General features: G+C 50.4%; 2 protein-coding genes across 5 annotated transcripts in view; one reads left to right on the top strand and one right to left on the bottom strand.

Moving 5' to 3' along the window:
* The window catches only part of LOC144125365 (uncharacterized), a 220,291-nt gene that overhangs the window by 144,990 nt on the left and 49,061 nt on the right, over positions 1-26,240 (top strand). For all 4 annotated transcript variants that reach the window (XM_077658682.1, XM_077658679.1, XM_077658678.1 and 1 more), the window contains one exon: positions 21,084-21,147. The gene's annotated coding sequence lies outside the window, so the exon portion shown is untranslated. The remainder of the gene's footprint in view (positions 1-21,083; positions 21,148-26,240) is intronic.
* Positions 8,874-11,312, bottom strand: LOC144123450 (uncharacterized). The gene is made up of 3 exons (XM_077656275.1): positions 10,944-11,312; positions 9,522-9,693; positions 8,874-9,064 (listed from the first exon to the last, which is right to left on the bottom strand). Exons 1-3 carry the CDS (start codon positions 11,125-11,127, stop codon positions 8,908-8,910), a joined length of 513 nt encoding a protein of 170 aa, XP_077512401.1. The 5' UTR covers positions 11,128-11,312; the 3' UTR covers positions 8,874-8,907.

Below are 26,240 nucleotides of genomic sequence, written 5' to 3'. Positions count from 1 at the left end.
TCCGGCCCGCGGGCAATGTGCGCGGGGAAGGGAGTGGCGTACCAGCTCCTTTCCTTGTCTGCGGTCGCTGCCGACTACTGCGGAGCCTCTTCGCGTTGCCGCCCATTGAGGCTGGGAGGAGGAAGAGGAGGGGAGAGAAGTGGCTGCGGTTTCGGCTTGGTGATGTGTGCACGCTTCTTGGAAGCGGCCCCTCACGGCATAGCTTCGTTGGCGACCGCAATTGAGCGGCCAATTGAAGCGGAACGCCTCAGCCGACCCACTCTTCCGGCGGCCGGACTCGGAAGCTTTTCTTGCTCCGTGAATGTGCAACGCTATCTTGCCTTCGTGCATTTTCTGCTCCGATAGGCGACGATGAGCGCTATTTTTCTGTCCCCCCCCCCCCTTTTTTTTTCTTTTTTTTTTCGTGTCTTGCGTTGAGCTAAGCTCATCCGGCTGTCGGCACTTCTTAATAGCGCGCTGCTCGTAGCTAATCGCGCTCGTCCCCGTATTACCGCCTATCAGTGAGTGGTGTGACATCCAATGCTTTCACGAGTGCGTGTCGCTGTCCCAGGCTGGGAGCTTCCCGTGGGAGTGATCTTGTCTTATATTAGCGGACGTGACCAAGCGCGTGCTGAGAGATCCGTCTCTTTGACAAGAGGTAGCCGACGAGTGTTGTACTTGCGATCAGGTTTAACGTGGTTGATTCATCCAATGTGCGATCGCGGTTGGATGAAGGGCTTCGTTTGTATATTCTTCGCGCCTTCGATCTTTATCGATTGGGTAAGACATGGGCTTCTTAGCGCTGCAATTTGGCTGGTGGTCAGCTGGTTTCTTGGAGATTTTTTTGCCACTTTATTTCGTAGAAACGTAGCTTCACCTAATTGCTGTCGCGCAAACAGGTCCCTGAGGTGTGACTATACGCAGCTTCGAGCTCGAGGACTTGTTAAAGCCCAACCTATTTTACGCGTTAATACTCCACGCGTAAGTTCTCTGATAACGTCTCTTCTATCTAATAAAGATTCCTCCTTGCCGTTGCTGGTCCCTCTGCAGCTTGAACATAAAGTTGCACATTCTTGACATAACTTGAGACGTTCACCGTGGTAAGTTAGGAAAGAGTTGTGGCAGTAGCGGTGGTGTCTGCAGACAGGCGCGAGAGGTGTAAACTTATATTCTGTTTCACTCATTGAGCTTCGCATTGCCTCTGCTAACGCGGGTCTGCTCAGTACACGAGAGCCGATCACCTCGAGAGTACGGAATTTCTGTGTTCAGTGCAACTATAGCGGCGACCATGCGCACCTACGCCTCTTCGAATATTATCTTTCGGCGATATCGTGCAAAGTTCGCGACGGAAGCTGACGGGCTGGCTGTCTCAAATTGAGGATTTAAAACCCTGAGAACACACACGCACATACACATGGCATTACCCACCAGGACTGTCCAAACCTAGTCTAATACGCGTCCTAACCGTCGTGCAGTGTGAAACGACTCCGGTTAGGGCGAATGGAGGTCCCATAGCGCGGCTGTCCCTGACGTATGCGCCTTCGCGGCGCTGTCGAACTCCGCTACCGGGAGCGGCTCTCGCGCGCACTTCTGGCGCTTCGACCCGTTGGCGTATATACATACATCAGGCACTGCGGCACGTTGGCAACGCGTCCTCGCAGGAGTTGCGTGCAGCGCAGTTCAAGCTAGTGCCTGGTCCAGTCCGCTTAATATGGCTAACTCTGTGGCCAGGCGTCCATCCGTTGCCGCTCTATTCGACGCTACGCCCTAGTCTGGTCCCGAAAGTAATTATAGAAGCGTGGAATTCTAAAGCTGGCTTCCTGTCGCGGAATCATGTGTGTAGGCTCTCGACACCCCCGGTGATCTGCATGGACCACTAAGGACAACTGCGACTGCACACATTTCGGGTTTACATAGCGAAGTTTCTTTTCGCCCTACCTAGCTAAGTGCGTGACGATCGGCATGGTATTTGGGGAGAAAGTTTCTACAACCTGTGCATGTCAGGACCAATCTACGCGGACCTATATATGAATACAGTAAAATGAAAGAGAAGACTGTAGCCGCGCTAATATACAAACTGCACTGATGAAATGAGGCGTTATGTAAAAGCCGAGAACGATTAATCGCCACCATATTTTGCTCCAACAACATCCTAATATCCAGTTTTTGATTGGCACCCGCTTTGACGTCATAAACGTTGTACATTTGCGAGAACAGGCTTCCAGCTCTTCCTACGTGCGCGCAACCTTGAACTGTAGATGTAGACTTCGTCGTCATGCATGACGCAACCAGCAACACGCATTTAAACACTCGCTATAGGCGCCGAAGTTTAGCGGGTGTCTCACTTTTCACAGACACCGTGGCCCGCAACCGTGCGCCACTTCTCTTGCTCACCGAGGCTGTAGCTTCCAAGCAGTTTTTGCGATAAATTATTCTTAGTAGTGGTATACTCTTCCTGCAGTTATGAATCGCCCATCTCGGCGCTCGATACGTGGTCCAGGCTATTTCACTGTGCACTGGTGGGACGACGGCCGCCGTGTGCGTATATCTGCGCTGCATGCGACTATCAGCGAGTTGGCCGAGCCGTCTTTATGGCCAGGGCCGCTCCCGGGGGCCTGTTGTGCCGGTGGCGGAAGTCTGACCTACGCCGCGCTGTCTCGCCGTCGACGTACTCGGCTTCTTTATTGGGCGTCGTAAAGTTGGAGAGACAACAGCCCCGTTCATTCTCTTCCCCCTCGGCCGCCGACCGATAGGGACGCCGTGCTTGGAGAGAGTGTCGTGTGGGATGGCGACAAGCGGCAGCGCGGTGCGAGTGCCGTGACGAACGCCGAAGTTGTGTCCTTCCCGATCCGGTCTTGCGTGTACGGGGGCTCGCTGAGATGCTTCCTGTATGCGTCGTCTAGCTGGTCGGTGGGTGGTTCGGGGTTGTGTCTCTCTTTTTCTTCTGAGGTAGCGTTTTTCTTGTTCATTCACTCCGTAATCGAGAACCTGTTGCTGAAATTAAAGAGTTGGTTTGATGGAGTCCCCGTGGTGGAGTCTGTATTTCGGAGGGTGACGGTCAAGATTGGCACCTGCGGAGGTCGGTGCGTCCAAGACGCGAACAACAAGTGGTTGAAAAGTTGGAGTTTAGAAGGCAAGCGTAGCAGGGGTAGAGCTGATGAGATTAAGAAAGTTGCGGTTTCCCTGCAGTGGGCCTAGTCAGGCTGATGATGATGACAGCACGCACAGCAGATCCTCGATATGTCAAAATTGAGCAGCTATATGGCGCTGTGTTGCTACTTGAATAATGTTTGATTAGAAGCGCCTCAACATAGCCTCCTAAGTTTTCACGCCACCTGAATTCATTGATCTCAATTCGTGATCCCAACGCGGAAACATTATCGGAGGACGCTGTATAACCAGACTTGCAGGAAGGGAGGCGTTCCGAAGTTTTCATCGGACGGTGAATACACAATGCTACTAATGGCTGTAAGTTCACGCTGAGTCTTCTTCTCAACCGAAGAGTGTCTCTAAAGTAGACCTTGCACCTATTTGTTTTCTTCGCCCATATCTTTTTCTCGGCGGAGAGTTGGACTGAACGAAGTCTCCACATTTCCTCATTACCTCTCTTGTACCAAGAGTTCGCGCTATCTCTTTTCGCCGCGATGGGTCAGTGGCTGTGGCGTTCGCTGCTGAGGCCAAGGTCCAGGGTTCGATTCCCGGCTGCAGCGTTCGCATTCAGATGGAGGCGAAACTATGCGCCTGTATGCACAGGGTTACGAGTGTGATGTTCGTAATCAGTGCACGCTAAGTAACACCGGCGGACCGAAATGAATACCGAATATCTTCGATACGACGCCCCACATATCTGTACGTGCAACTTCGGGACTTAAACCCTGTATACCTATACCGCATTATCGCTGCGGTCGCGTCGCGACGATTCGGCGCCTTTTTCTCCCTGCTTTTAATGGAGCTGTCAGGAAGTGTTTACGGGAGGGCGAACTTGGCCTAGTTCCCTAGGCAAAGCATTCCGGGCGGACCGTTAAAGAACTGCCGCCGTGGCCACGTGTCCCACATAACCGGGGTCGCGCCCGCGGCGGCAGTTCTCGGCGAGTCGTACAGCCGCGCAGGGACGGCAAGAGGTCGTGATTAAGGCTTTATACGAAACAGCTCCCTCGAACGGCGCAACTACATCTGTGGAGATGATGAAAAACGACCCCAGTGCGCGAGCGCGCACTTGGCGCCGCTGGTCCTCTTTATTATCTTTTTTTCCCCCTGTCTTTTTCCTCCCGCGAAGTGTCGCGGTTATGAGAAGTTACTGCGCTCGGTACGAACCCTCGATGGTCGCATTTTTCACTCGTAGCCAATGGTGGCGCCCCCTTCTCGCTGTCTAGGTCTCGCCCCCTGTCCTGCGCTGTAAGGCCGCCGTCATCGCGTGCTCCGTAGCACTTCCCTGTGCATACTCGTCGCGGTACTCACGCCCCTGCCCCGCTAATAATACGAAAAGAAGATTTGGAGGCGCTGTAAAAAGCCGGTGGCCATGAATTTCCTCCATATCGGAAAGTTGCCTCAGCTCGTGCGTCTTGTTAGGTAACTCCTGATGCACTGTGGTGTACGGGCCATGTTTTCACGCACGCATTTTTATGACTATCAATGTGCGTGTATTTTGGCCTGCGGGAATCGCTTGCTGGCATCTCGGTCGTCCCTCACCACTCCTCTAATCAGTAAGCGAATACCTCGAGGCTAAAGTATCGGGCGTGGTAGTTGTCATCGTGCTCATCAGTCTGTACCGTTGTGGTCGAGAACGTGACGTGTTATCGTCATCATCCTCATCATCGTCATCATCCAGGTTACAAGAACTGCAGGACAAGCGCCTCTCCCGCTGATATCCAATTAACCCTTTTCCTGCGCCGGACAGTAGTAGGTAAACTTTAATGATTAAAATCAGAGGAATGTTTCTTGTGGGTGGGGTCCTCATTCCAGGGCTCCACTGGCTTGAGCTGTCAGACGGACCTGTTTAATGAGGGCTCTTTGGTCATCGATACGATCGCTTGTCAGCGTCGCCTCCCACCGCTCAAATGACGTCTGTAGCTGGTTCGGTTTTGCCCATCATCCCCACGAAATGTGGAAGAGTGTTGGGCGGGCTTGCGCCGCATGTCGCCCGCCTTACTGCAACAAATTTCCTTACGTCATCCGCTGTCATCGTCCCAGGTAACAGGCTCCCGGTGTCCTGTTACACCTGTGCCCATCTTGCCATCTTTCAGTTCATTCCCGTCCGTGCTGCAGGTTAAATGCATCTGATGTCATTTTTCAGCAGGTAAAATTTTCCTCATTTCTTGCTCTGCATTATGCGACGTTATGAGAGGCTTTCACCATGTACAGCCATGAGTAATATAAGAGGGTGGAACCTTTTTTTTTTTTCACGAAATTGCGAATTTTATGGTTGTCTCTCCAATAAATTTGAGAATGATTTTTGGATAATATACGGCAACAGGAAAGCTAGTTAGAAAACCGAAAAAAAAAACTGCGCCTGTCACACATAACTGTGAAGTAATAATTAGACGAATGCTCAAGTTTTGTTCCCTCTTATATTGCTCTCGACTGTATACTAGTAGGTCGGCAGTGGCATAGAGCGCACAATCAGGAGCTGTCAGCGCTGCCTTCAGCGGACGCAGGATCGACGAGGACGGGAAAGCAGGTATGTGTACGTGCAGACAGCGGACGATAGACTGCCGGGCGACCGAGGACCTGTGTTGCGGATCTTCAACGGGCGTCGTTATGGTTAGTTAGCGAGGACGAACTAGTAAACTATTGTACAGTCGCGTAAAGGGAATAAAGCCGCTCGAGCGATCGACAAAAGGGACACCGGGGAATCGGCGCGTAATTTTCTCGAATTGGGGCTCCCAAATGACCGCCAAACTCCTGGCGCGAGTCCGTTTTGCAGCTGTAGAATTGTCGTCGTCGTTGGTTCGCTGCCACGCGGCCACGCCAGCCAAACCCGGGGTTGCTGTAGCGACGCGAGTTAGGCTTGAATAACTACGGACGAGGAAGTAACGGGCGAAGTAAACACGGCGCTGGTTAGGAGAGAGCGACGTTACGGCGAACAGGTTTGGTGAGCTTTGATAGTTTCTTCTTTCCTTGCTCCGTTCCGCACGCGCGCGCACGGTGCCACAATGAAAGAACCGCCGCGTGGGTGTTGAAGTTCGGCATCGGGTAGTTAACACCCTCGTTAAGAAACACTCGTTGGCTTTCCTACGTCCAGAGAACTTGCGTAGCCTTGCATATACTTCGAATAGGGTTCATTTGAGGGGTGTACCGAATATCTCAACAATATCCGTTACGCTGAGCGCACTAATTATATGAATTTTGATGGTCCGCACTCTACATATATATAATGAACCTCATGGAACACCTAGTGCGAATGCCTTTCTAAGTCCCACATAATAGAAGTATCTAATCTGTATAAGTTCAATTTGAATTTGAGATGCAGAAAAGGATACCTAATCTGCGCAATATGGCGCAATTACAACATAAAATATCCCATTATTGAATACGATCTCCGGAAGAGTGGGTTGTGCCTCCGACTCGCCTCAGTTGAATTATACAATATACTTTCAGTCTTAAACAATTATCAAATGAATAAAAAGAAAACTGGAGGGAACACTTAAGCTCCGCCTTTAAGGGTATGACGTGATAGCGTTAATGGTTTAATGTCCATGCATGCGGAATTGGTCATTATAATTAGCCGCCGCGGTGGCTCAGTGGTTATGGCGGTCGGCTGCTGCAGCCCGAAATACGCGGCTTCGATCCCAGCCGCGGCGGTCGAACTTCGATGGAGGCGAAGTGCTAGAGGCCCTTGTACTGTGCGGTGTCAGTGCACGTTAAAGAACCCCAGGTGGTCGAATTTTCCAGAGCCCTTCACTAGGGCGCCCCCATAGCCTGAGGCGCTTTGGGGCGTTAAATCGCCATAAAACAAGCAATAAAAATACATTCATAGATCGCTGGGAATCCTCTTACCACTCCTGGCGCAGTGGTTTGGAGGTCTCCGTATTAGGTAACGAGGGCGGTTTGTGACAACTTCTTCACTGTGCTGTCCCGTTGTCGCCGGTGTGGGGCAACCGCGGTCGCTAGTCCAGCCCGCCTCGTGTCCATCGCGACGTCACCAGAGCGCTTCGTGCTGTTATCCCTCACTGCGGGGTGCGTACATGCATTGGCGCGGTCTTCGTATGCAGGCGCCTGCTTCCCTGCGGGACGACGTCGATCGGGCCCATCACTGAGTAATGCACAAGAGTGCGGGCAGGCGTGTGCTGGCTTCTTTCGTTGCCCGGGCCCTGCGGGCGCTGGCTACTTGGCGCGTGCACGCTCTGGTGGCCCGCGCAGCCATTCATTGTCGGCGAAGATGGGGCTGCGCGCATCCTGGGCGACGCTTGACCGGCTGCCGGGGTCCGATAGGCCGCTGATGGAGCGATGCCTCCTCCGGCGCCACACTGTCCCCTCGGGAGAAGGGGCGCCTAGGAGTATGCCCAAGGACTGGAGCCGTGTATATGCGCAGAGGAGGAGGCGATCTTTTCGCCACGTGGTCCTGAGAAGGGCAGAGCTTCCCTATATATATAATAGATGTCACTTACCGTGCGCCCGGTGCCAAGAAGTATGCAGCAGAGCGTTCCTCGTAAGGGGGAAAACAGGGCGAAGGCGCTGTTCACGTGGGTGCGAGCATCATGATAATGTAGGTAGATAGACCAATGCGGTTGAACATTTCAGGCGCGAATGTTAACCGACGTGTAAAGCAAGATCGTGACACTGCGGCTCTACAGCAGAGACATGCAGGTGCAGCGTGTCGGTTGTGTGACTCATGCATGCGCTTCCAGCTGGTTCGCGAAGCCTGTCGCCAGTGTGAGTGGTAGTTATAGATTTGTCAGCCCTCATGTGCGCATCTGTTTTGCTGTGGTAGTGGACCTATAAAGTGCGGGCATTGTATCTCGAACTGGTCCACCGTGCGCCAGGGTCCATGAATCTGGCACCTCATCCGCAAGAGTCTTGCAGTGCTTGCGCTAGTGTCACCGTCACTTAGGCTTAATCAGGCTTACTTAATTACATCGGGCTTACTTTTTTTTAAACGGTTCAGAATCGTGTTGCACGTTTCATTTCCAGAAACTACAACCGTCACTCGAGCATAACAAACATCAAATCATCGATCTCGCTCTCTACATTTCAATCACGGAGATTAATCGCCCTAATCTGCCTACTTCACAGAATAGTCTACAGTGCCTACTCTTCAACGCTGCCTCTTGTACAACCAAATCGCACTTCACGTCGTTTAAACAACCCTTTTAGCTTCCGCATAAAGCATTTCTGGTAGAACCGTTGCATTTAATTCATCTGCACTACCGCAAGCTATCATTCACTGGAATGGTCTTCAGGAACACATCGTGAATATTCGTGACCCAGCTCGTTTTAGAGCCGAAATAACGGCAATTTTTTTCAAGCTACTAACGTGTCATTAAACACTGCATAATGATGTTCCTACTTTTCAGTGACCGGTGCTAACAGTCAATAAGTTTTGTATAAACGCGTTGCTCATGCTCCTGTCATTACCTCTATGTAATCCCCCCCCCCCCCCCCCACACACACACAATACTTCGTTCCTGGAGCCTGTGAGGCGATATGAATGAATGAATGAATGAATGAATGAATGAATGAATGAATGAATGAATGAATGACAGTATGTGAAGCTGCCGGCGGCGGCATCTTGTAGCTTGAATTTAGTCCGCGTTGTAATGCGGCAAGGACTTCCGAAATTGTGCCGTACTGGTGAAATAAACTATCTGACGCCGTGGTCGAACGCAACATTGCTTGGTGTACCCGACGTTCCTTTTCGTGTTTCAAGAGCGGAGGTACGTGATGATCTATCGTAATGAAACGTTCCAATGCTGCGGCCGTAGCCTTTAATCACTCCTCAGTGGCAAATCGAGATCTCACGGACACGGAGCGACTTTTCGGCTTTCTGCGGGCTTTGGCTTTTTTCGTTGTCCTGCGCTCCTCTTCCAGATAAAGCACCGTTGATTCTTCAGCAGTCTCTTCCACCTCTCTCTCTGCTTCTAGTTGACTGCAATCAATCATTCAATCAATCAATCAATCAATCAATCAATCAATCAATCAATCAATCAATCAATCAATCAATCAATCAATCAATCAATCAATCAATCAATCAATCAAATGCAATGTAACATGTAGCGCTCATTTTGTGAAGCTGCGGTGAACCAGACAACACGAATTCAATATAAGGTCAGACGAGAGATCGTGTCGGGCTTTAAAAAATGCAGTAAAGCAATAACGTGTCGGTATCAATAGCTGTGGCTCTTCTGCGCCCAGTCAGGATACATGGGGGAACATAGACCTGCAGGTCGTAAACGTTATTCTGTAGTGCGGGACATCGGTTAGTCCAAGAATGTTGTTTGTAGAGGCAGTCGTGTAGCTTCAGGCTATGGCGGTTACTCAACAGATGCGATTAATGCGGTCGTTTCTCTCTAGCACCGGGGGAGCTGTAAGAACGCGGGTCTCACTCTGTCGCCTCTTCCTCGTCTCGTGGGTCGAGCCGCCGCGTCTTTGTCTTTTCTGCGTGCTTGGTGGTCGCTGTCGTCGGCTCAGTCTCGGTGGCGGTGAACTTCTTCCTGAGAGCAGCCATGCGGTCGGGCCCTTCCCCCTTCGGCAGAAAAGCTGCGCCGACCAACACTCCTGTCGTGGCGGCGGGTGGGCAAAAAGAAAAAGGTTAGCCGGTTAGATAGGATTGTTCCGAACGACGTGGCTAGAACAAGACGGCTGCCACAAGGACACCGATAAGGCTGTTCAGAATGATTATTTGAGCGAGCCTTCAAGTTTGTCCTGTGCAGAAGGTTCACTAATCCGACTACAGAGCGGTTGTTCACTGGCGTGAGATTAAAAGACGACGCCCAGCGAGAAGAGTAGGAGTCAATGCAAACTCTTGTTTGCAGCGAAAATTGTTATATCTTTGGTTTAGCCTTATAGCCTTGTATTCTACCGTGTAATCTACAGCGTCTGCCGTAAGACCTTTAATTGCATGGTAAAATATTATAACTTAGCTTAATTAAACTCATTGAAATTCAGTGGCAGGTGGCAGAGTGGGGAGAAGGAAATTCGATCTGAGAGCAGGAGGAGGCCAAGAACGAGAGGCAATACAGAGAGAGAGGGTGTAGAGGGAGGGAATAACCTGAATAGCTAAACCGAAGCAAAAACGGCTTTCGCTGAATAAGGCTATAAAGCGTTAAGCTTAGCTGTACAAAATTTTTTACCCTTCATGAAGCCCATTGGCGCAAAATGACGACAAACTAAAAACACGCTATGCATTCAATTCCAGGTGGAGCCTGGATACAAATATGTTCTCCTTATCTGCCGCTTTCTAATGAAAACGTTTGTGGCCGAGGAAACTGTGCGAAGGAAACAGGGGCTCGCATGTGCATCTCCTGGGCAAAGTTAAAATGTTTTACTCCTCGTGTATTATTTTATGAGAAGTGTTGCGTAAAAAAAGAGTAAGGGAAGCAAACATTGCTTCAGAAAAATTTCGTTCCTTTCACGTTCCTTCCACTTTCCACGATCGCCTGTGCCTTTGAATTATTCTTTTGGTAAATAGCGTGTTGATTCCTGATCTGTCGCAATTTCGTGGCCATGGGCATATGTGCCACTTCGTACATCCGTCAACGGAAGTGTCTTCTTGCCAGTTCAATTCTGTTCTTATTTTGCTCGCTTCTCGTCACCGGCGTCGCCGGAACTGGCGGCGAATGGAAAGTAAAAACGGTATGTAAAGGGAACATAGTCAGTGCAAAGTAGGATTTGGATATTTCGAACTCGAAGGGACCGAAAATTTCCGCGAATTGGTATCAAAGCGTCATTTCGAATAAACCGGGAGGAGTTCGTAATAAGCGAAGTTGGAATAAACGAGATTCTACGCTTATTATCTCGCCCCGCACCTGCCAGCAGCAAGCCGACGATGGCGCCCACGACGACGAGGTCCTCCTTGCCGGCAATGCCGGGCGACCTGACCAGCTGGTAGATGCTCTGTGGCAGCGAAGACCCCTCCTTCGGCGGTAGCAGGTGGTCCATGCTGCCGTATGGGGGAGACGGCGACACGGGGCCCATGTTGTGGCGGGGCATGGCCGGCCCTGTGTTGCTTTGGCCCTCCGCCTCACTGGTGGTGCTTGCGTGGGTTCAAGGAGGGGCGCTTGGCCCTTCTCTCTGACCGGCGAGTTCCAGCTTCCGGGAGGGACGGGTCCCGGTTTGGACGTCGACTTCGGGAAGAGCAAACCTGCGTGATAGCCGACGGGGAAGCATGATCATGCTGATGGTTTCGTTTTACTGGGGCAAGGGCTAACGTGTTCGGCCCGGTCGAGGTGGGTTCAAGGGCTCCGTTTATCCAAGCATTCCTCCCTGGAGCAGCCGAGTACCAGGCCAGGCCAGAGCAAAACTTGCGCCCGATGGGTGACTCTTGGAAGGGGTAAAGGGGGCGGGTGGGTCCTATTTGATCAATGAATTTTCTGAATAGTTTCGTCAAATAAAAAAAAAGGGGGGGGGTGTTATTTTTACATATAAAAGTTCCCGCGACCAATCGTTAATTCAATTGCCACCTGCAACAGTGCGCAGTTTGCTCACTATCCGGTGGGCAGGTTGTGATAACGTTGTGATAAAAATTGTTCCTCACATCTGACATCGGACGTGAAAAGGCCTTGGGTAGATTTGGGCAAGTACAAGCCGCACAATGTGCAGAAGTATAACAGTAAGTAAAGGTAGGAAAAGAAGACACAACCGCAAAAGGATCGATTCAGAGAAGTAGAAGATGAAGGAAAACAAAACTGTGCTAACCTGCGTTTATAGCTCAGCATTCGAGCATGCACCGCATATGTCTACTTCTTGGGGTTTTACTGGGTGGCAAGAAAGCTCAATATAGGCCCGTGAAAAAATTCCGGATGGTGCAAAAAATTGAGAGGTCTGACTTCATGGTCAACTTCGAGCGCCTGAATTTCTTAGATTTACGCTACGCTAGCCTTCATGGGAAGTAAGCACCTTGTATGCATCTAAGAGTTCTCCTGTGACTCAACGCATGCATGCGCAGAGACCAAGACAAAAGCCTTAAATGCACGCATGCGCGGACAGCAAACGCGCGGCGTCGAACTCAAACGCAACGCGGCAGGCAAGCGGATCCCGAAAAGCATGCCTCGAGCGCACTGTCACGTCTCTCAATTGCGAAACACTCGATTCCGCGACCTGTCAGGCGCTGCGTGCAAAACGCGGCAAGCCGCGTATCGAAAGCAGGCTTACTGGGTTTTCTCCCCCGAAAGCACTTCAAGGATGCCGGCGCCGTAGATCCTGTGCACGAAACTGCATGCCTGCTGCCACTGTCTCGCTGTGTCGTCTTTCTCTTCTTTCGACTCCGCCGCGCCGGTCTTCGCGCGGCTTTCTCAAGCGCCGCTCACTAAAGCCCGACGTTGTTCCGACCGATTTCGCAACTTGAGAACTCGTGCGTAATATTTATGCATACTTTCGCGCCGCAGTGGGTTCAGGGAACGATTATGCTACCTGAGGGAGCAGAAAAAAAAAACAGCTTTTGGCAGAAGCGAGTGGAATTGCGACAATATTTTAACGTGCACAGTGGCGACAAGCGTATATTTTTGCAAAGTAGCCGCTGCGGTGTGATGAAACTGTCCGAGCTCGAGTCGGCATATGTTTCGCAGTCGAGCGACGTATTTTACCAGTGGTGGCACCCGCCTGCGCGCTGCCATTTTGTTTTGAATTTTCGTTTACGAATAAACTGTTGCCACCGTAGTGTATCATGAAAGGTTTAGCGTTTAAAGGCGCGTAGTTCTCTGCTGAGACTCATAAACCGTTCATTGTTTTTACGTTAGTGCAGGCGCATGGGTACGCGCGAAGGAGGTAGGCGTCGTCCCGTGAAGAACGAAGAAAGCGTCAGGACGGAGCGGAGATTCGCGTGCTTCGCGGAAGTGGAGAACTTACGCAACTTTCGCGCCTGCTTTCAGAGATTATAATACGTTACTATACCGACACAACCAAAACTACTCTGAAGAGTGCAACAGTTTTGATGGCCGCTTCTTTTGTAAAACGCCTTCTACAGTGATCATTCACACAGGGAATGTCAGTTCCGGCCGATAGGCTTCGAAGAAAGGTTCCTTGATGGCATCTGCACCACTTTTGAGAATTCCGTGATATTTAAGGACGCAGATCTATATGTAGGTTCTAGTAAAGCGTGCCAAGTGTTTTTTTTTTGCTAGCTTATCAAATAACGACGTAATCGGCGATTGAATTGAAGGCTTCTCCTCACAGCACCGGGGGAGTGCGAAGAAGCTTGGTGGGACATCACGGAAGGTAAAAAAAAATGTTTTTTTTTTTGGGGGGGGGGGGGGGGGGGGGGGGGGGGGTGGAAGGGAATCGCACCGTACTTGTCTCACATCTCGGCGGACACCTGAACCGCGCCTTAAGGGAAGGGGACAAAGGAGGGTGTAAAAGAAGAAAGGACGAAAGAGGTGCCGTAGTGGAGGGCTCCGGAAAAAATTTGACCACCTGGGGATCTTTAGCGTGCACCGACATCGCATAGCACACGGGCGCCTTCGCGTTTCGCCTCCATCGCGTTTCGATGGAGTTTCGATGGAGGCGAAACGCAAAGGCGCCCGTGTGCTATGCGAGGTCAGTGCACGATAAAGATCCCCAGGTGGTCGAAGTTTTTCTGGAGCACTCCACTACGGCAAGATTTCAAATTTCCGCTGCCTTCAGTCACAGCCTGCTTTGCCACGTTGGATGCTTCGAAACAGCGCTTGGCGGGCTTTGTCTTCGGTGGCGTTGGTTATGTTCATTCGTAGCCAGCGTTTATGCATTGGAAATGTACCAGCACCATCACTGACATCACCATGCGGCCCCAGTTGGTGCTGTGCACTGCGAGAAGCTTGAAGACCTTCGTGATTTTATTCGCCTATTACGTCACCATTTCAAATGCGAGCCTAAAAGGACTTCGCATGCTTTACCTCCAAGTTTTGCACATTTGACGCCTTTAAGGTCGTCGATTTCTAGAACCTATGCTGTTGCTCTTCAATGAAGCAGGCGTTCTGTCATTGCTACATGGCAGTACGCTTCGGCTTACCCGCCGAAGTGGGCGATCTGCACGCATTGAGTAGTATTCTTTAAGCGAACAACTTAAACTTCATAAATATATTTAGATGTATAATCATCGTGGTCGTCGTACAAGACCGTTAAAACTGGAAACGTGTGTGACTGTGGGCCCTAAATGAAAGTACACTAGATCAGCAGACAGCGCTGTTAGAACTCCACATAGCATCAGGTACGAGGCTTGTAGTGAGCTTTTTTTTTTTAGCAGCAGTTAAGCCGCAGTCCGCCCTGCTACGCTACGATTCCATCCCCGCCAGGAGCCCTCGAGTGGGCTCGAGCCACGTGTAATAGAGGCGCTACGAGGAGCTCATAAAGTGATACACTTAACGGCACTCCGATACTTACCTCCTCGATTTCTACACCAAGGTTCGCGGGGATCGGGCTGTGTCAGACTCTCAAGGAATGATAAGGCAGCAGGAGGGGAACATAAGCTGCTCGCGATCAGCAGTGCTCTCTCCATCGCGGCTTTAGCAAGCGAGAGAAGAAAAAAGTACATCGAAGAAGGAGTACCTCGCGAGGGGGAACCCGCACGCTTCCTCTCCAAAAGCTTCGGTTTCACATCGCTCTTCCGACGCGACACCGTCGTCGTGATTCCCGCTCTCGTTTTCCACCCCGGATCCCGGGTGCTTTCTTTCTTTATTTCCCTTTTCTTACATCTGCGTGCGCCTCCGTGATTCGTTTCTGCTCCTGCTCCGATCTCTTCTTGTCTTCCTCGCTTTCTTTCTGCCTCGAGTGCGGTTCTTTACGCCTGCTTAGTGCTGCATATATAAGCGGGCGAGCTCTGATCGGAACGTCGATCTTCCATCTTGGAAGGGGGGAGAAAGCCTTTCCCCGCGCTCCCGATCCTCTCGAAGCTGAGGGGCGCGAGCGGCTCGTTGCAAAGCGCAAAAAAGCTGCACGACATCGCAGCCTACTTCTTTTTCGTTTTTACTTTTGTATTGGCGTACCGACGTGCAGGGCGGCGACTTGGAACTAAATAAGAAAAAAAGACGGAAGTGAAAAGAATAATTTGAACTGGAGGGCAAACAAGGAGGGCCGCCGCTCACACGCACGCGCTCTCTCATGCTCCCCCTTTTTTATGTCGTCCCCTTTTTCTTCTTAACGAGTTTGAAGAGAGCTCGCGGCCGTGGGGCGGGGGCCAAGCGGCGGCGGTGTGCGCTGAAGAGCTGCCCGGCCGAGGTATACAGGAGAGGGTGAAACGCGGGGACAAGCAAGGACACGTCCATCTTACGGCGTTTACCCGTGCTGCTGCTGCTGCTGCTGGCAGAGTACGTGTCGGGTGCGGCAGCGCCGTCCGAAGAGCGGCCCTTAAATTACGCTCTTAGCGCCCCGACTAAATTGAAGCTGGCCGTCCTAATGAGCATCGCGCTGCACTGCCACCCCCCTTTCCACATCCCCACGCTTCCACTCTTCTTCCGTGTCCCCCGATATCACGCGGCGCGCCGGGCCAGCGCGAATGCGGCGGTCCTCTTCATTTCCTTGCCTCGTTCTTGGGGCTGTCTCTTTCCCTCCTCTCTCTGTCTCCTTTTTTTTTTTTAACTTTCAAGCGCAGATGTCTTGCTTTTTTGCTCGGCTGTGACCTGCAGCGCCTTTCGTGCGGCCATTATTGCTACTACTCCTGTTTTTGCCCTCCCCTCTACTCATTTAGTCTTTAAGCACCGCTCGGGCCTGATTGGGACGCCCCTCCCCCCCCCCCCTCCTCCCCGGCTTGATTCGTCCTCGTAACCCATTTTGACTGGGCTCTCTCTCTCTCGCTGTCTCTCCCACGAGCGCCGTCCAGTTAGCAGTTCCGTGCAGCCGTCGCCGACGCCACCGGGCGGAAGCCGCACGCATTCTGCAACATCGCGTGAAACAATTCCCGTCGCGACAGTCGTCGTTTCAACACTCCGCAGCGCTGCGCCTGGCTCTCTGCCTTTTTGCCTGTTAGTCGCTCGATGCCAAAAAGGGTCTCGAGCCAGCGACGGATGCGTTTACTCATAGTAAACGCCGATTAACGTATCAGCAAAGGACCACTATGCGCCATCGTTTCCTCCCTGAAATGTACAGCTAATGAACGCTGCATGTTGTTTAGATTACCTTAACGCGTTCCGCGTATTCCGTGTGGGCTGATGCGTTGGCAGGTGAAGCCAGCTTCCAAGGCAAATGTTCCTCCCTGGGATCTCCAGCTGTCCGACTACTCAGTGAGCGATCTTAGTTGTCACTATAGACCAGCGCGCATTCGTTTTTGCCCATAACGACCTGGCTAAAGAACATTGCATCATAGTAATACGCACAACTGGTGCTATATTGATGCTCTATTCTAATGATGCTCTATTTTGGTATCTTACCGATACGCTTACAATATACGTTCTACCGTCCCTTGCGGTTTCCTCGGGCTTACTTAATGTTGTTTTGTTGACCTCCAAGCCTCGGTGCAACTGAGCGGGGAGAAGCAGCCGTAACGGCTACTTGCTTCCATTTCGATGGATCTCTGTAAGCTGCTGTCCATGATGCGGAAGTGTACGCCGAATGCGCTCGAACCCGTTCTTGTTACCCTGCTAATTTCTTTCTCATGGTCTGGACCGACCGGCCACCAATGCTTGGCTCCGATGGAAGTACTTCTTGACTGCTTCTGCTCCTTCATTGCATATCGTTAATTGTCCATTGTTTGCCAGGCTGCTCAACTATTTATCTTCACACTGACCTTCACCCCTATAGCTATACTTCGTAATTTGGAGTCCTATCCTGCTTAAGCCTTAAGAACAGCTCAAGGTTATCGACAGAGCTCGAAAGACGGCAAACACCAATAAGGCCCCACCTTCGCCTGGAGAATCCCTTTGGCACAGTAAACTTCTTCACCCACTCAGTGCCTGATAGTAACTCGGCTGGACTGTCATCAGCTGCTTCGAGGCTACTGAATGCATCTCTGCGTGAAAGCGCGTCCATTGCCAGTTCATTGAGCCGAAAGGCGTCCCCGCGACCGTAAAAGGAGGAAACATTATAAAGAAAGGTAATCCCTGTGTGATCGAACCATCTGAATACGTTTAGTAGATATGCGGAGAATTAAAAAAAAGCGGCGTCGTGTCTTACACTGTTTGGCCATCTTTTATTGCTGTTTTCTCATACATGCCATCGCGGCATATGGTAGAGAGAGCTTCCTGCTTCGAGTAGTGTCAGAGAGGTTGACTGTCTTACGAGGCGCAGCTCTGAAGGCTATGAAAGTGACCGACTAGAAGTCGCCTCTGCACCTACGCCGCCATGCTTCCGAATTTCCCAACAGCGACCGAGAGCCGTTCATTCATTCATTCATTCATTTGGAGTACTGTTGTCGCCACGGCAAACTACACTTGTGCCTTCTGCATGGTTCTAATGTGAGCAGAATTCTGCTATTCACCATTTTTCAAGATTTTCAAGTGTCGAACGTAGTAGCCAAGTTGCAGGGCTAAGTTTCGAAGTGTCGATGCCCTACTGAGCGTTTGTCGCACTCAAAATATGCAGCCTTTCTCTCTCTCTGCTTCCTCTGTTCTTCGACGACGCCTCGGCCGCGCTGCAGCCAACATTTAGTAAGGCAGCGGTGCGAGAAGGAGAGTGCGGCCCCTTTGCTGCCGCCCTCTCACTCGCCCGGCGGCAGCGAAGCTGGGACGAGGGGCACGCGTTAACGAACTCTATAGCGCTGGGAGCATCGCGCTTGACGGATCGAAACTTTTCGACAAGCAAGGGAAGGCCCCGAGTAAGCTCGCGGCGACACCGCGGCGGCGGCCGTAAAGAGATTGCCTTTTTTCTCCCTAAATCACTGGACGCTAACGAGCGCGAACCGCCACGAAGGCGAGTGGGCGCTAAAAGCTCTCCGTCCCAAGTTCGGAAAACACCGCACCGCCGAGCTGCGATCGCGGACGCCGTTACACTTCGTTTCCGGTTTAGCGCGCTTTCTTTCGCGCAGTTTTTGGAGTTAAAAGTAGGACGGTGGATTGAGTGACTTCGACCCTCAGCTCGGGCCTTTTCTCGAGTCTATGGGTGTTCGTTCTTTGTCTATCTGTGCGTGATACGCACAAAATATTGTTCCTGTCTGGGCGCACGTTTCAAAGAGCCCCCCCGATTTTTTTTTTATTGTCAGTGCCGTTTGACGCGCACCGTTCGCTTGCTTTCATCCTAACACGTAATGACGAGAAGAAGAATGACCGTGGTAGGTCTGAACTGGAGCGAGTTGGTTATCACCCCAACAGTCTATAGCTTGCAATAACCTCAACCTTTACCTCGAGTTGGTTATCCTTTACGAATAAATTTCTGGCGTCGACGTCGGCTGTTCCATTTTACACCAGCGCCTGTTTTTTTTTTTATTTTCAGGCACGTATGTAAGCGTCGGCTGTATTCATTCGTTTATTGATTCATGGACAAACCAGGAAAATGATACAGGGATTATTCCCTGCTTGTTTGGCGAACTTTACTTCAAAGGACAGCCAGGCGGCTTCTTGTATATTCTGCGTACCAACTTAGTTTCCGAGAGTCAGGCGGTTAGTGATTTGTGTTTTGAGCAGCCGATGAACGCGTAGAAGTCGCACCGAAAGGATCGTCTCTCTTCTCCCTCTCTCTGCCTCTCACACACGTGCACCAATGCGCACAAAAAGCGATCGTAAATCTCGGCGGCACTCCTTTCAGCACAGTTCTGCGACCCTTTCTACTGGTCTGCGCAAACACGTTTCGCGATGTGAGGCAAAATAGGCGCTGTTGAACGCTGCTGGATGTAAGGGCACATCCATGAATGCTGACTTTTACGAGCATATATGTCGGCGTAAACTTTCATTACCACGCTCCCTCAGGATCTCCCCGTACAGGCTTCATACATGGTCGAAGTGACTGTGAAAGGATAAAACCGTTGTTTGCTTCCCGAACAACGAATGTGTAGACATCAGCTCGTATTAGCTGTTCGCAGTTTCAGTCTCGCCGTGTTTACTATTTTATATGGCTTGGAAAACTGTGAAGGTTGCAATATAGACTAACACAATTACTAAATTCACTGCCTGTGGACGACACACTGTTCACTGACGTTAAACAAAGCGCCGCAGCGAGGCCGATCGTTCGCCTACGAACTCTCGCTTCTCGTTATCGTTCAGCAGAGCAGAGCATTACTAGCGACTCCTTCACTTAGCAAGAGAAGGAAACCACGATCGGAAAAAGCGTTCCGATGTTGTGTCCGTTCACGACAGTAGCCGCTGTTCTCGGCATCTCGAGTCATTTGCATCGCGTTCCGGCATTTCCCCAAGTGCTAATGTCCTTCTCCAAGTTGGTCGTTAGCAAGTTGCTTAGCAGCGTCGTTACAAGTCTCTAGGGAATGCCATTACCGGATCCTGATAACTTCCCGAGGAGGTCCTATAGATTTGTGTGTATATTTGAGGTTCTTTACAGTGTGTGTCTCAGTGTGCGTTATTTTTAAAATCTTTATTCCTTTAGCGTTGGTGCTGTTCTTGGGCTTCATTCAGCCAAAATCGAAGGCGCTATTGCATTAATCGCGCCGACTGCTACGCCCAGACCCCGATGACTTAATTACAAACAACCAAGCCACAAATGAGCGGGGATGGGGCTGATGAGACTAATTCAAGTTTTCGATGAGAGAATTTGTGCTGCGTAGTCCCTATAGAGTCCGAAAGCCCTTGTTGAAGTGGCGATGTTTGCTTTCAAGAAAGCATGGTGGCTTCAATCTCGAGACGCGCTTCTTAAAAAAAAAAAAATGTTCCTGCCTAGCACACATCTTTCTTTCTAGCACTGTTTGTTTTGAATGCGTCGTTGAAATTGCGATACCACTTTTGGTCTTGCCCGGGCTAACTGCTTCAGCATGCCGTCCCTGCCTTTCGCGAATTCTCGCATATATGTCACTTCTCATTAGCGAGAGCTCCAACGCGACGCTTTATTTTTTTCTCTTTCCCGTTGCGACGTTGGGTAGCTGTCATCATATTTGGGGCGCGAAAATTGTTCACGCCAAGAGGGCACTTCTGTCACCCGCTGTTCTTGCATTTAGCTGTCATTCACGCGTTTTTGTTCACTCTTTATTTATTGCCTTTGAGGTTCCTGGCCTCCAGAGGATCCGTATCTTGTTATCTCTCTCTTTCTCGCTAAGTTTTCGTTTTTATTTCCGTTTTTACGAAAGCCTCGTTTAAACGAAAATATATAGTCACTTGCCGTGTTTTCGTCATGGGCCTGCACGCGCCATTAGTGTCGTCAACGGTTTTTTCGCAGACGCGGTTTCGAAACTGGCAGCAAAAAGAAAAAGTGTTTTCGGAAAAGACGAAGGAGCGGTGGTTCACATGCTTGACTGCTTCGATGGCGTCTGATGGAGGCCGCGGTGGTTTATGCGGTGTCCCGGGGCTTTCAATGATCTCGTTATGCGTTTATGGATGCTTGTAAAATAAGGCAGAGATTACTGATCTCTGGTCATGCTTGCAGAGACGTCCAGTTAGTACGATTTTGTTTTTTTTTCTTTTTCGGGCCCTACTGCTCCGCACTGCGGATTATGTAGATTATTTTGATTCGAGCGTGTAGATACTTTGCGGTGTGGTGAGTGCAGTAGTAGGGATTTGCAGTGTTGTCCAAGTCATCCGGAGTGATACTAGAGTTTTGGGCTTTCAGAAAAGGACCAAATAAAAATAGTTGTTTTTGAACAGCCGCTGGCCTGTCTTCAGAACGTGAAAAAGTGGTCTTTGGTCTCATAGAACTGGAGCAAGATTTCTAAGAAACAGCCCGTGCGATAAGTTGCAATGCGCTTCTGAAAAAAAAAAAGTGCGTTTTAACGAAACGCCTCTGTTGAGAGTGTTCAGCATTTCTATTTGCATACGCAAATGTCGCAGTGCTCGCTTTAGTCTTTGTAGGGGTTTTTGAAGTTTTTGCTGCCACACCGTCCTTAGGGATTAATGAACGGTGTGTATGATCTGTGTTTGACCTCTTTTTTATTTTATTTTTTTTTACAGATGAGGCGACTAGGGGACAGGGATGAAGTGAGACTCAATGGTCACCACTGAACATGAAGCCAAGGTAAGGAGTGCAACAAAGCTGTTTTCGACCGCTCTAGGCCTCCTACATTATATATACACGAATAAGCCTATATGGGCGTAAAAAGGAAGACATCTGCCATCTAGCGCACACCGTTTCATAAAGGATGTATGCTAGGGGAAGCTTACTTCCTTTTTACTCCTTTCTTTTAAGAGTGTACTGTAGTCAGGGTTCGGTGAAAGCGGCGAGGTGAAATCGTTCGGTCGTTTTTTTTTTGTTTTGTTCGGTTGCAGCTTAGTGCTTCTTTGTGAAGATGCTCCACTTTAATGCACCGAACTTTACTTCTTGCCTTTTATTCGGTGTGCCCTAATGCTGCTGGAAAGAGAAAAAAAAATCAGCGAACGAAATGTTGCGCTTCACACGTGTTCGCTGGACGCATTCTTGATGGCAGCTATAAAAGTTGCGTTACAGTGCCCTAAGTAAGTGCGTTTTACGAGCTGTTTATAGGATTTTTGCGTCAGTGCTTTGTCGGCGCCTGATGAAAGAAGCACTGAAAGGGTGTAAAATGGGTAGTCTGTACGGAGGCTAACTTTTAAGAGGGAAGTATCGCTTGGTTAATGGGACGGGAAAGCTAATTCACGCACGGTGTAAAACTGGCTTGCAACGTGAGCATCGCTTAGTTGGACGAGGTCAGTTTATCACGCCAAGAACGCGGTGTCTCGCGTTAACTTTTTTACGCATTTTTTTTCCCCGATTTTGAATTGGAAAGGGAAAAGAGTTGAAGAGGCACCCTTTGCGTTGTAGTATGCGCCGGGGATAAAATACGAGGGTCTAACAAGTGCATTCGAGATGATCTGCGGGCGTATTTATAAACTAAAACTCCAGTGTAGTGAGAAACGGAGAGTTTAGCAAAATACACGTTTTCCCCACCATCTCACTTTTTGCTTTAGTTTCAGTGACACTCTCTTAAAAATGGGACTTAGAACAAAGGAACAAACAAACATAGAAATACCGTTGTGGTGAGTTCTCAGACAGGGCCTAAGTATCTTCTGTTTCGAAAGTATGTTCAGCTGTGCCAATCTGGTCCTAGCAAGCTAACAGTGTCAAGAATAATCGGTGGCATATTCTCCCTTCTATGAGAACCCACCCCGCGAATAATTACTGCTGGGCACGTTTTAAATATATCACTGTAGTTCAGTACGTACGCAGTTATAACACAGTCCTAACACACCGATAACGTAGTTCTTACTTTCGCTTGTGGAACGTCTTGTTAGCTCTCGCACCTGAACGAAATTGTTGACTTTACTTCGAGTGTTTCTTTTTTTTTTTCTTCAAATGAACGGCTGTATAGCCTACTGTCATCAGCCGCAGTATAACCGGCTGCTTCTTTGGTGTTTCCTAAAGGCTTTCTATATATCCTTAGCATTCGTGGGGTCTCTGTTATAGCTACACCTGTGACTGACTGACATTGCTGCGAGGAAGTAGGAGAAGGAAAGTGCACGGGCCTGCCTACTGGCTCAAGCCGAGCCACGCTCGCTCCTACGTGCTGAAAGTAGGAGACTTAAAGGATAGGAGGGAAAGATAGATAGATAGAAAAGGCGCCGCGCGCTAATAGGCCCATAGGCCGCGGGTCGATCCTGAAGGCAGTGCAATACCGGGCCGACCCGTGCCAGAGTGCGTCTAGCACTCCGCCATATTCCAAAAATAAGCTTAATATCTTGGGTGCAAGGGCCAGACGCAGATATTAAATCAGGTATCACGTGTCCACAGGTGGTCGAAATTATTCCGGAGCCCTCCACTACGGCACCTCTTTCTTCCTTTCTTCTTTCACTCCCTCCTTTATCCCCTACCTTACGGCGCGGTTCAGGTGTCCTCCGATATATGAGTCAGATACTGCGCATTTCCTTTTCCCCCCAAAACCAGTTATTATCACTGCCGATACCAGTTCCTAGTATCCTACACCTATAAGGCAACGTGGAGGCTGCTTACTCAAGTAGGTGGTGGAGGAGGTTACGAGAAAAAGGAAAGGCGCGGCAAACTGCCTCACTGTGAGTGAACATCTGATCCATGCCGTGGCGTCAGAAATGAACGGGATGAAAAGGAGGTAGAAAAAAGGGAGAAGGGCAGGCAATGTGTTGGCGCCTTTTCCCGCAAAAGTTTATGGAACGCGGCTTTGGTGAAGAAATTTAGTTTTTTCGCATCCATGGCGCATTACCCGAAATTTCTTTTTTATCGGCGCAGTGTGTAATTCCTGCACTGAGATTTAATCTGCGCGTATCTCGGAGATCAAAGGTGGCCATGAGGTGGTTTCTTTCTCGCTCCTAACAGGGTACCATAGACTTTTGGCTGCGGGCGTATACCTGGGACGCACTGTTTAGACCTTGTCTGTGTAGGTCCAACCAACGCCGCCCAGCACAGGACCGTGCACGCTGTCACGGCTCGCCAAACGCCTGGACACTGGAAATGCATTTAATGCCATGCCTGATACGAAGACGTTCCTATGGTTCCGTTCTCGCCTATGCATGCGAGCGGAATTTCACCCCCCATCGAATTCCATCCGACCGCGGCGGCTCCGTTTAGATGGAGGCGAAACGCTTAGGCGCCCGTGTGCTGTGCGATGACGTTAAAGATCCCAAAGTGGTCGAAATTATCCCGGAGCCCTCCACTATGGCACCTCTTCCTTCCTTTCTTCTTTCACTCCCTCCTTTATCCCTTCCCTTACGGCGCGGTTCAGGTGTCCGCCGATATAATAATAATACTAATAATTGGTTTTTTGTGGAAAGGAAATGGCGCAATATCTGTCGATATATATCGTTGGACACCTGAACCGCGCCATAAGGGAAGGGATAAAGGAGGGAGTGAAAGAAGAAAGGAAGAAGGAGGTACCGTAGTGGAGGGCTCCGGAATAATTTCGACCACCTGGGGATCTTTAACGTGCACTGACATCGCACAGCACACGGGCGCCTTGGCGTTTTTCCTCCATAAAAACGCAGCCGCCGCGGTCGGGTTCGAACCCGGGAACTCCGGATCAGTAGTCGAGCGCCCTAACCACTGAGCCACCACGGCGGGGTGTCCGCCGATATGTGAAACAGATACTGCGCCACGCCCGGCATGAAGTTTCTTTCGTTCCGCGAGCGAGTCACGGCGTTAGTCACTATAACCGAGTCGGCTTGCGGCAGCTCCGTGTTCTAACGCGGCGCTTCCATTCAACCGAGTGTACGCGCGCGCAGGACGTGTCGCCTTGCGGGCGCGCCAAGTGCTTGACTAACCGGTGGGCGGAACAACGGCGGTCGCCCTCGTCGTTTTGGCCACTGTCTCGAAATCGCGTTGCGCATAGCACGGCGGCGGCGGCCTGCTTTTGCAATCACCGCACTGCCACAGCTCAGCCCGGGGCATGTTTTTCGTCTCCTTTGCGGCCATGTGGGGAGCGACGGCTGCAGCGAAGGAAGGCGACAAGCAATATACACAGGCGTCGCGTAGGCGCCGAGCGCGCCTTTTTGTTGGCACCGCGTTCGCCTGTGTCTGACGCGTTGACTTGCGCCATGTCAGCGATCGTATAGTGGGTGGAAGTATATATAGCCTCTTCACTTGGTGGGAGGTTGAGGCTTACGGGCTCATCGAGCGGAACTCTTGTACCCAGACAGCCCCCGTTTTGATTTCAATTTCCGCTGAAGGTTGCTGCTGGTTAAGGAATGCTTTTCGACGTCGAAGCCTTCTTGGATAGCGTGACCGCGGTGCGGATCAGCCGCTTTAAGGAGAAGCGTCAAGACATATAAATGCCGGGTGTTTGCGTAACCACGCAGCCGCGATATATGAGCCGATTATTCGGACTGAGTCTCGGTGCGATGTGACTCGTCCTCTGCCTGCGGGAATGACGGAAAAAGATTCCTAAACACCGTTTCTTCATTCCCCCCCCCCCCCCCCCCCCCCCCCCCCCCAGAATATCACGCGAACAAGAATAGAGGCGAATGGTGAAGGCATTCTGTGGACTCCGCGTACACAGCCCTCAGAGTTTCAGACGGGTGTAACGTGTAGGTGATCAAAAAAAAAAGTAACGAGAAAAAGAAATCAAGGCGGTAGCGCGTGTGTTTTGCATGCTCATCCTGGAGAGGAACACGCATTTGACGTTCAGGTGGCGCGCGAGCCGTTTGCAGAGGAGTGTAGAATGCTAGTGTGCCCGCATTATAACCGTAGCTGAATAATGCATGAATCCCTGAGTGAGAAAATAAAAACGAAAAAACAATATTCGAAATAACCATATACTTCACGAACCACATCAGGTCTATTCCTGCTTCGCATATATATATTTTTTCGGGTGGAGCAGGAAGAGGTGCGCTAAGAATATAGATGTGGTTGTTGAAATGGAAATTGAATGTAACGCGTTGTAACCAGTGCGCGTTTATGATTTGCTTCGTACGTGTAGCAAAATGGTTATTCGAGTTTGAAGGTTGCTTCACTCCCGCCACCAGTTGGCCCGGTATTGCACTACCTCCGGGATCGGCCTTGTCTTTAGCGCGTCTTTACTATCCTGTCTTTATATCCCATCTTTGAACTCTCCTTCTATCTGCACGTGGTAGCGGTTGTGGCTCGGCTTGAGCCAGTGAGCAGGCCTGTGCACTTTCATTTCTTTCTTCCTGTCAACAACAGACAGACAGACAGACAGACAGACAGACGCGCTACGATATGCTTAACCATGCAGGTGTAGACATTGCCGGCTTCCCTCTCTTGCTGGCCTACGTTTTCTGCATAATCTAAGCTAACCCGAACAATTAAATTCTGGGACCGCTGGGCGCAAAAGTTCTTGTTCGCAGCGCGCGAGGTTCGTTGTCCTGGCCTGAAGGGCTAAATGTTCTGGCAAACGCCTTTTTAAACGTTTTCCACGCGGCGGTAAAAAGAAGGGGATGAAATACGAAGTAATGTTGGCGCCCTCACTGCAACGATCGGGTGGTGGTAAGAAAAAAAAAAAAAGAAAACACCTCCACAGACAATGGAGACGCGTTGCATCGGCGGCCACATTTTGACGCCGCCGGGCTCCCTGCTCGCTCACATAGATCAAGGGGCCGACGATGTTGGTGCTGCCATAAAAAAGAAGTAACCTTTTACATACGGCTGCGTGCAGTGAACGGCGCGCCTCG

Source organism: Amblyomma americanum, chromosome 3 (assembly GCF_052857255.1).
Source record: "Amblyomma americanum isolate KBUSLIRL-KWMA chromosome 3, ASM5285725v1, whole genome shotgun sequence".
In the NCBI taxonomy this organism is placed as follows: Eukaryota; Metazoa; Arthropoda; class Arachnida; order Ixodida; family Ixodidae; genus Amblyomma; species Amblyomma americanum.
Note: the sequence above shows the minus strand (reverse complement) of the source record. Positions and strands in the feature narration are given on the sequence as shown.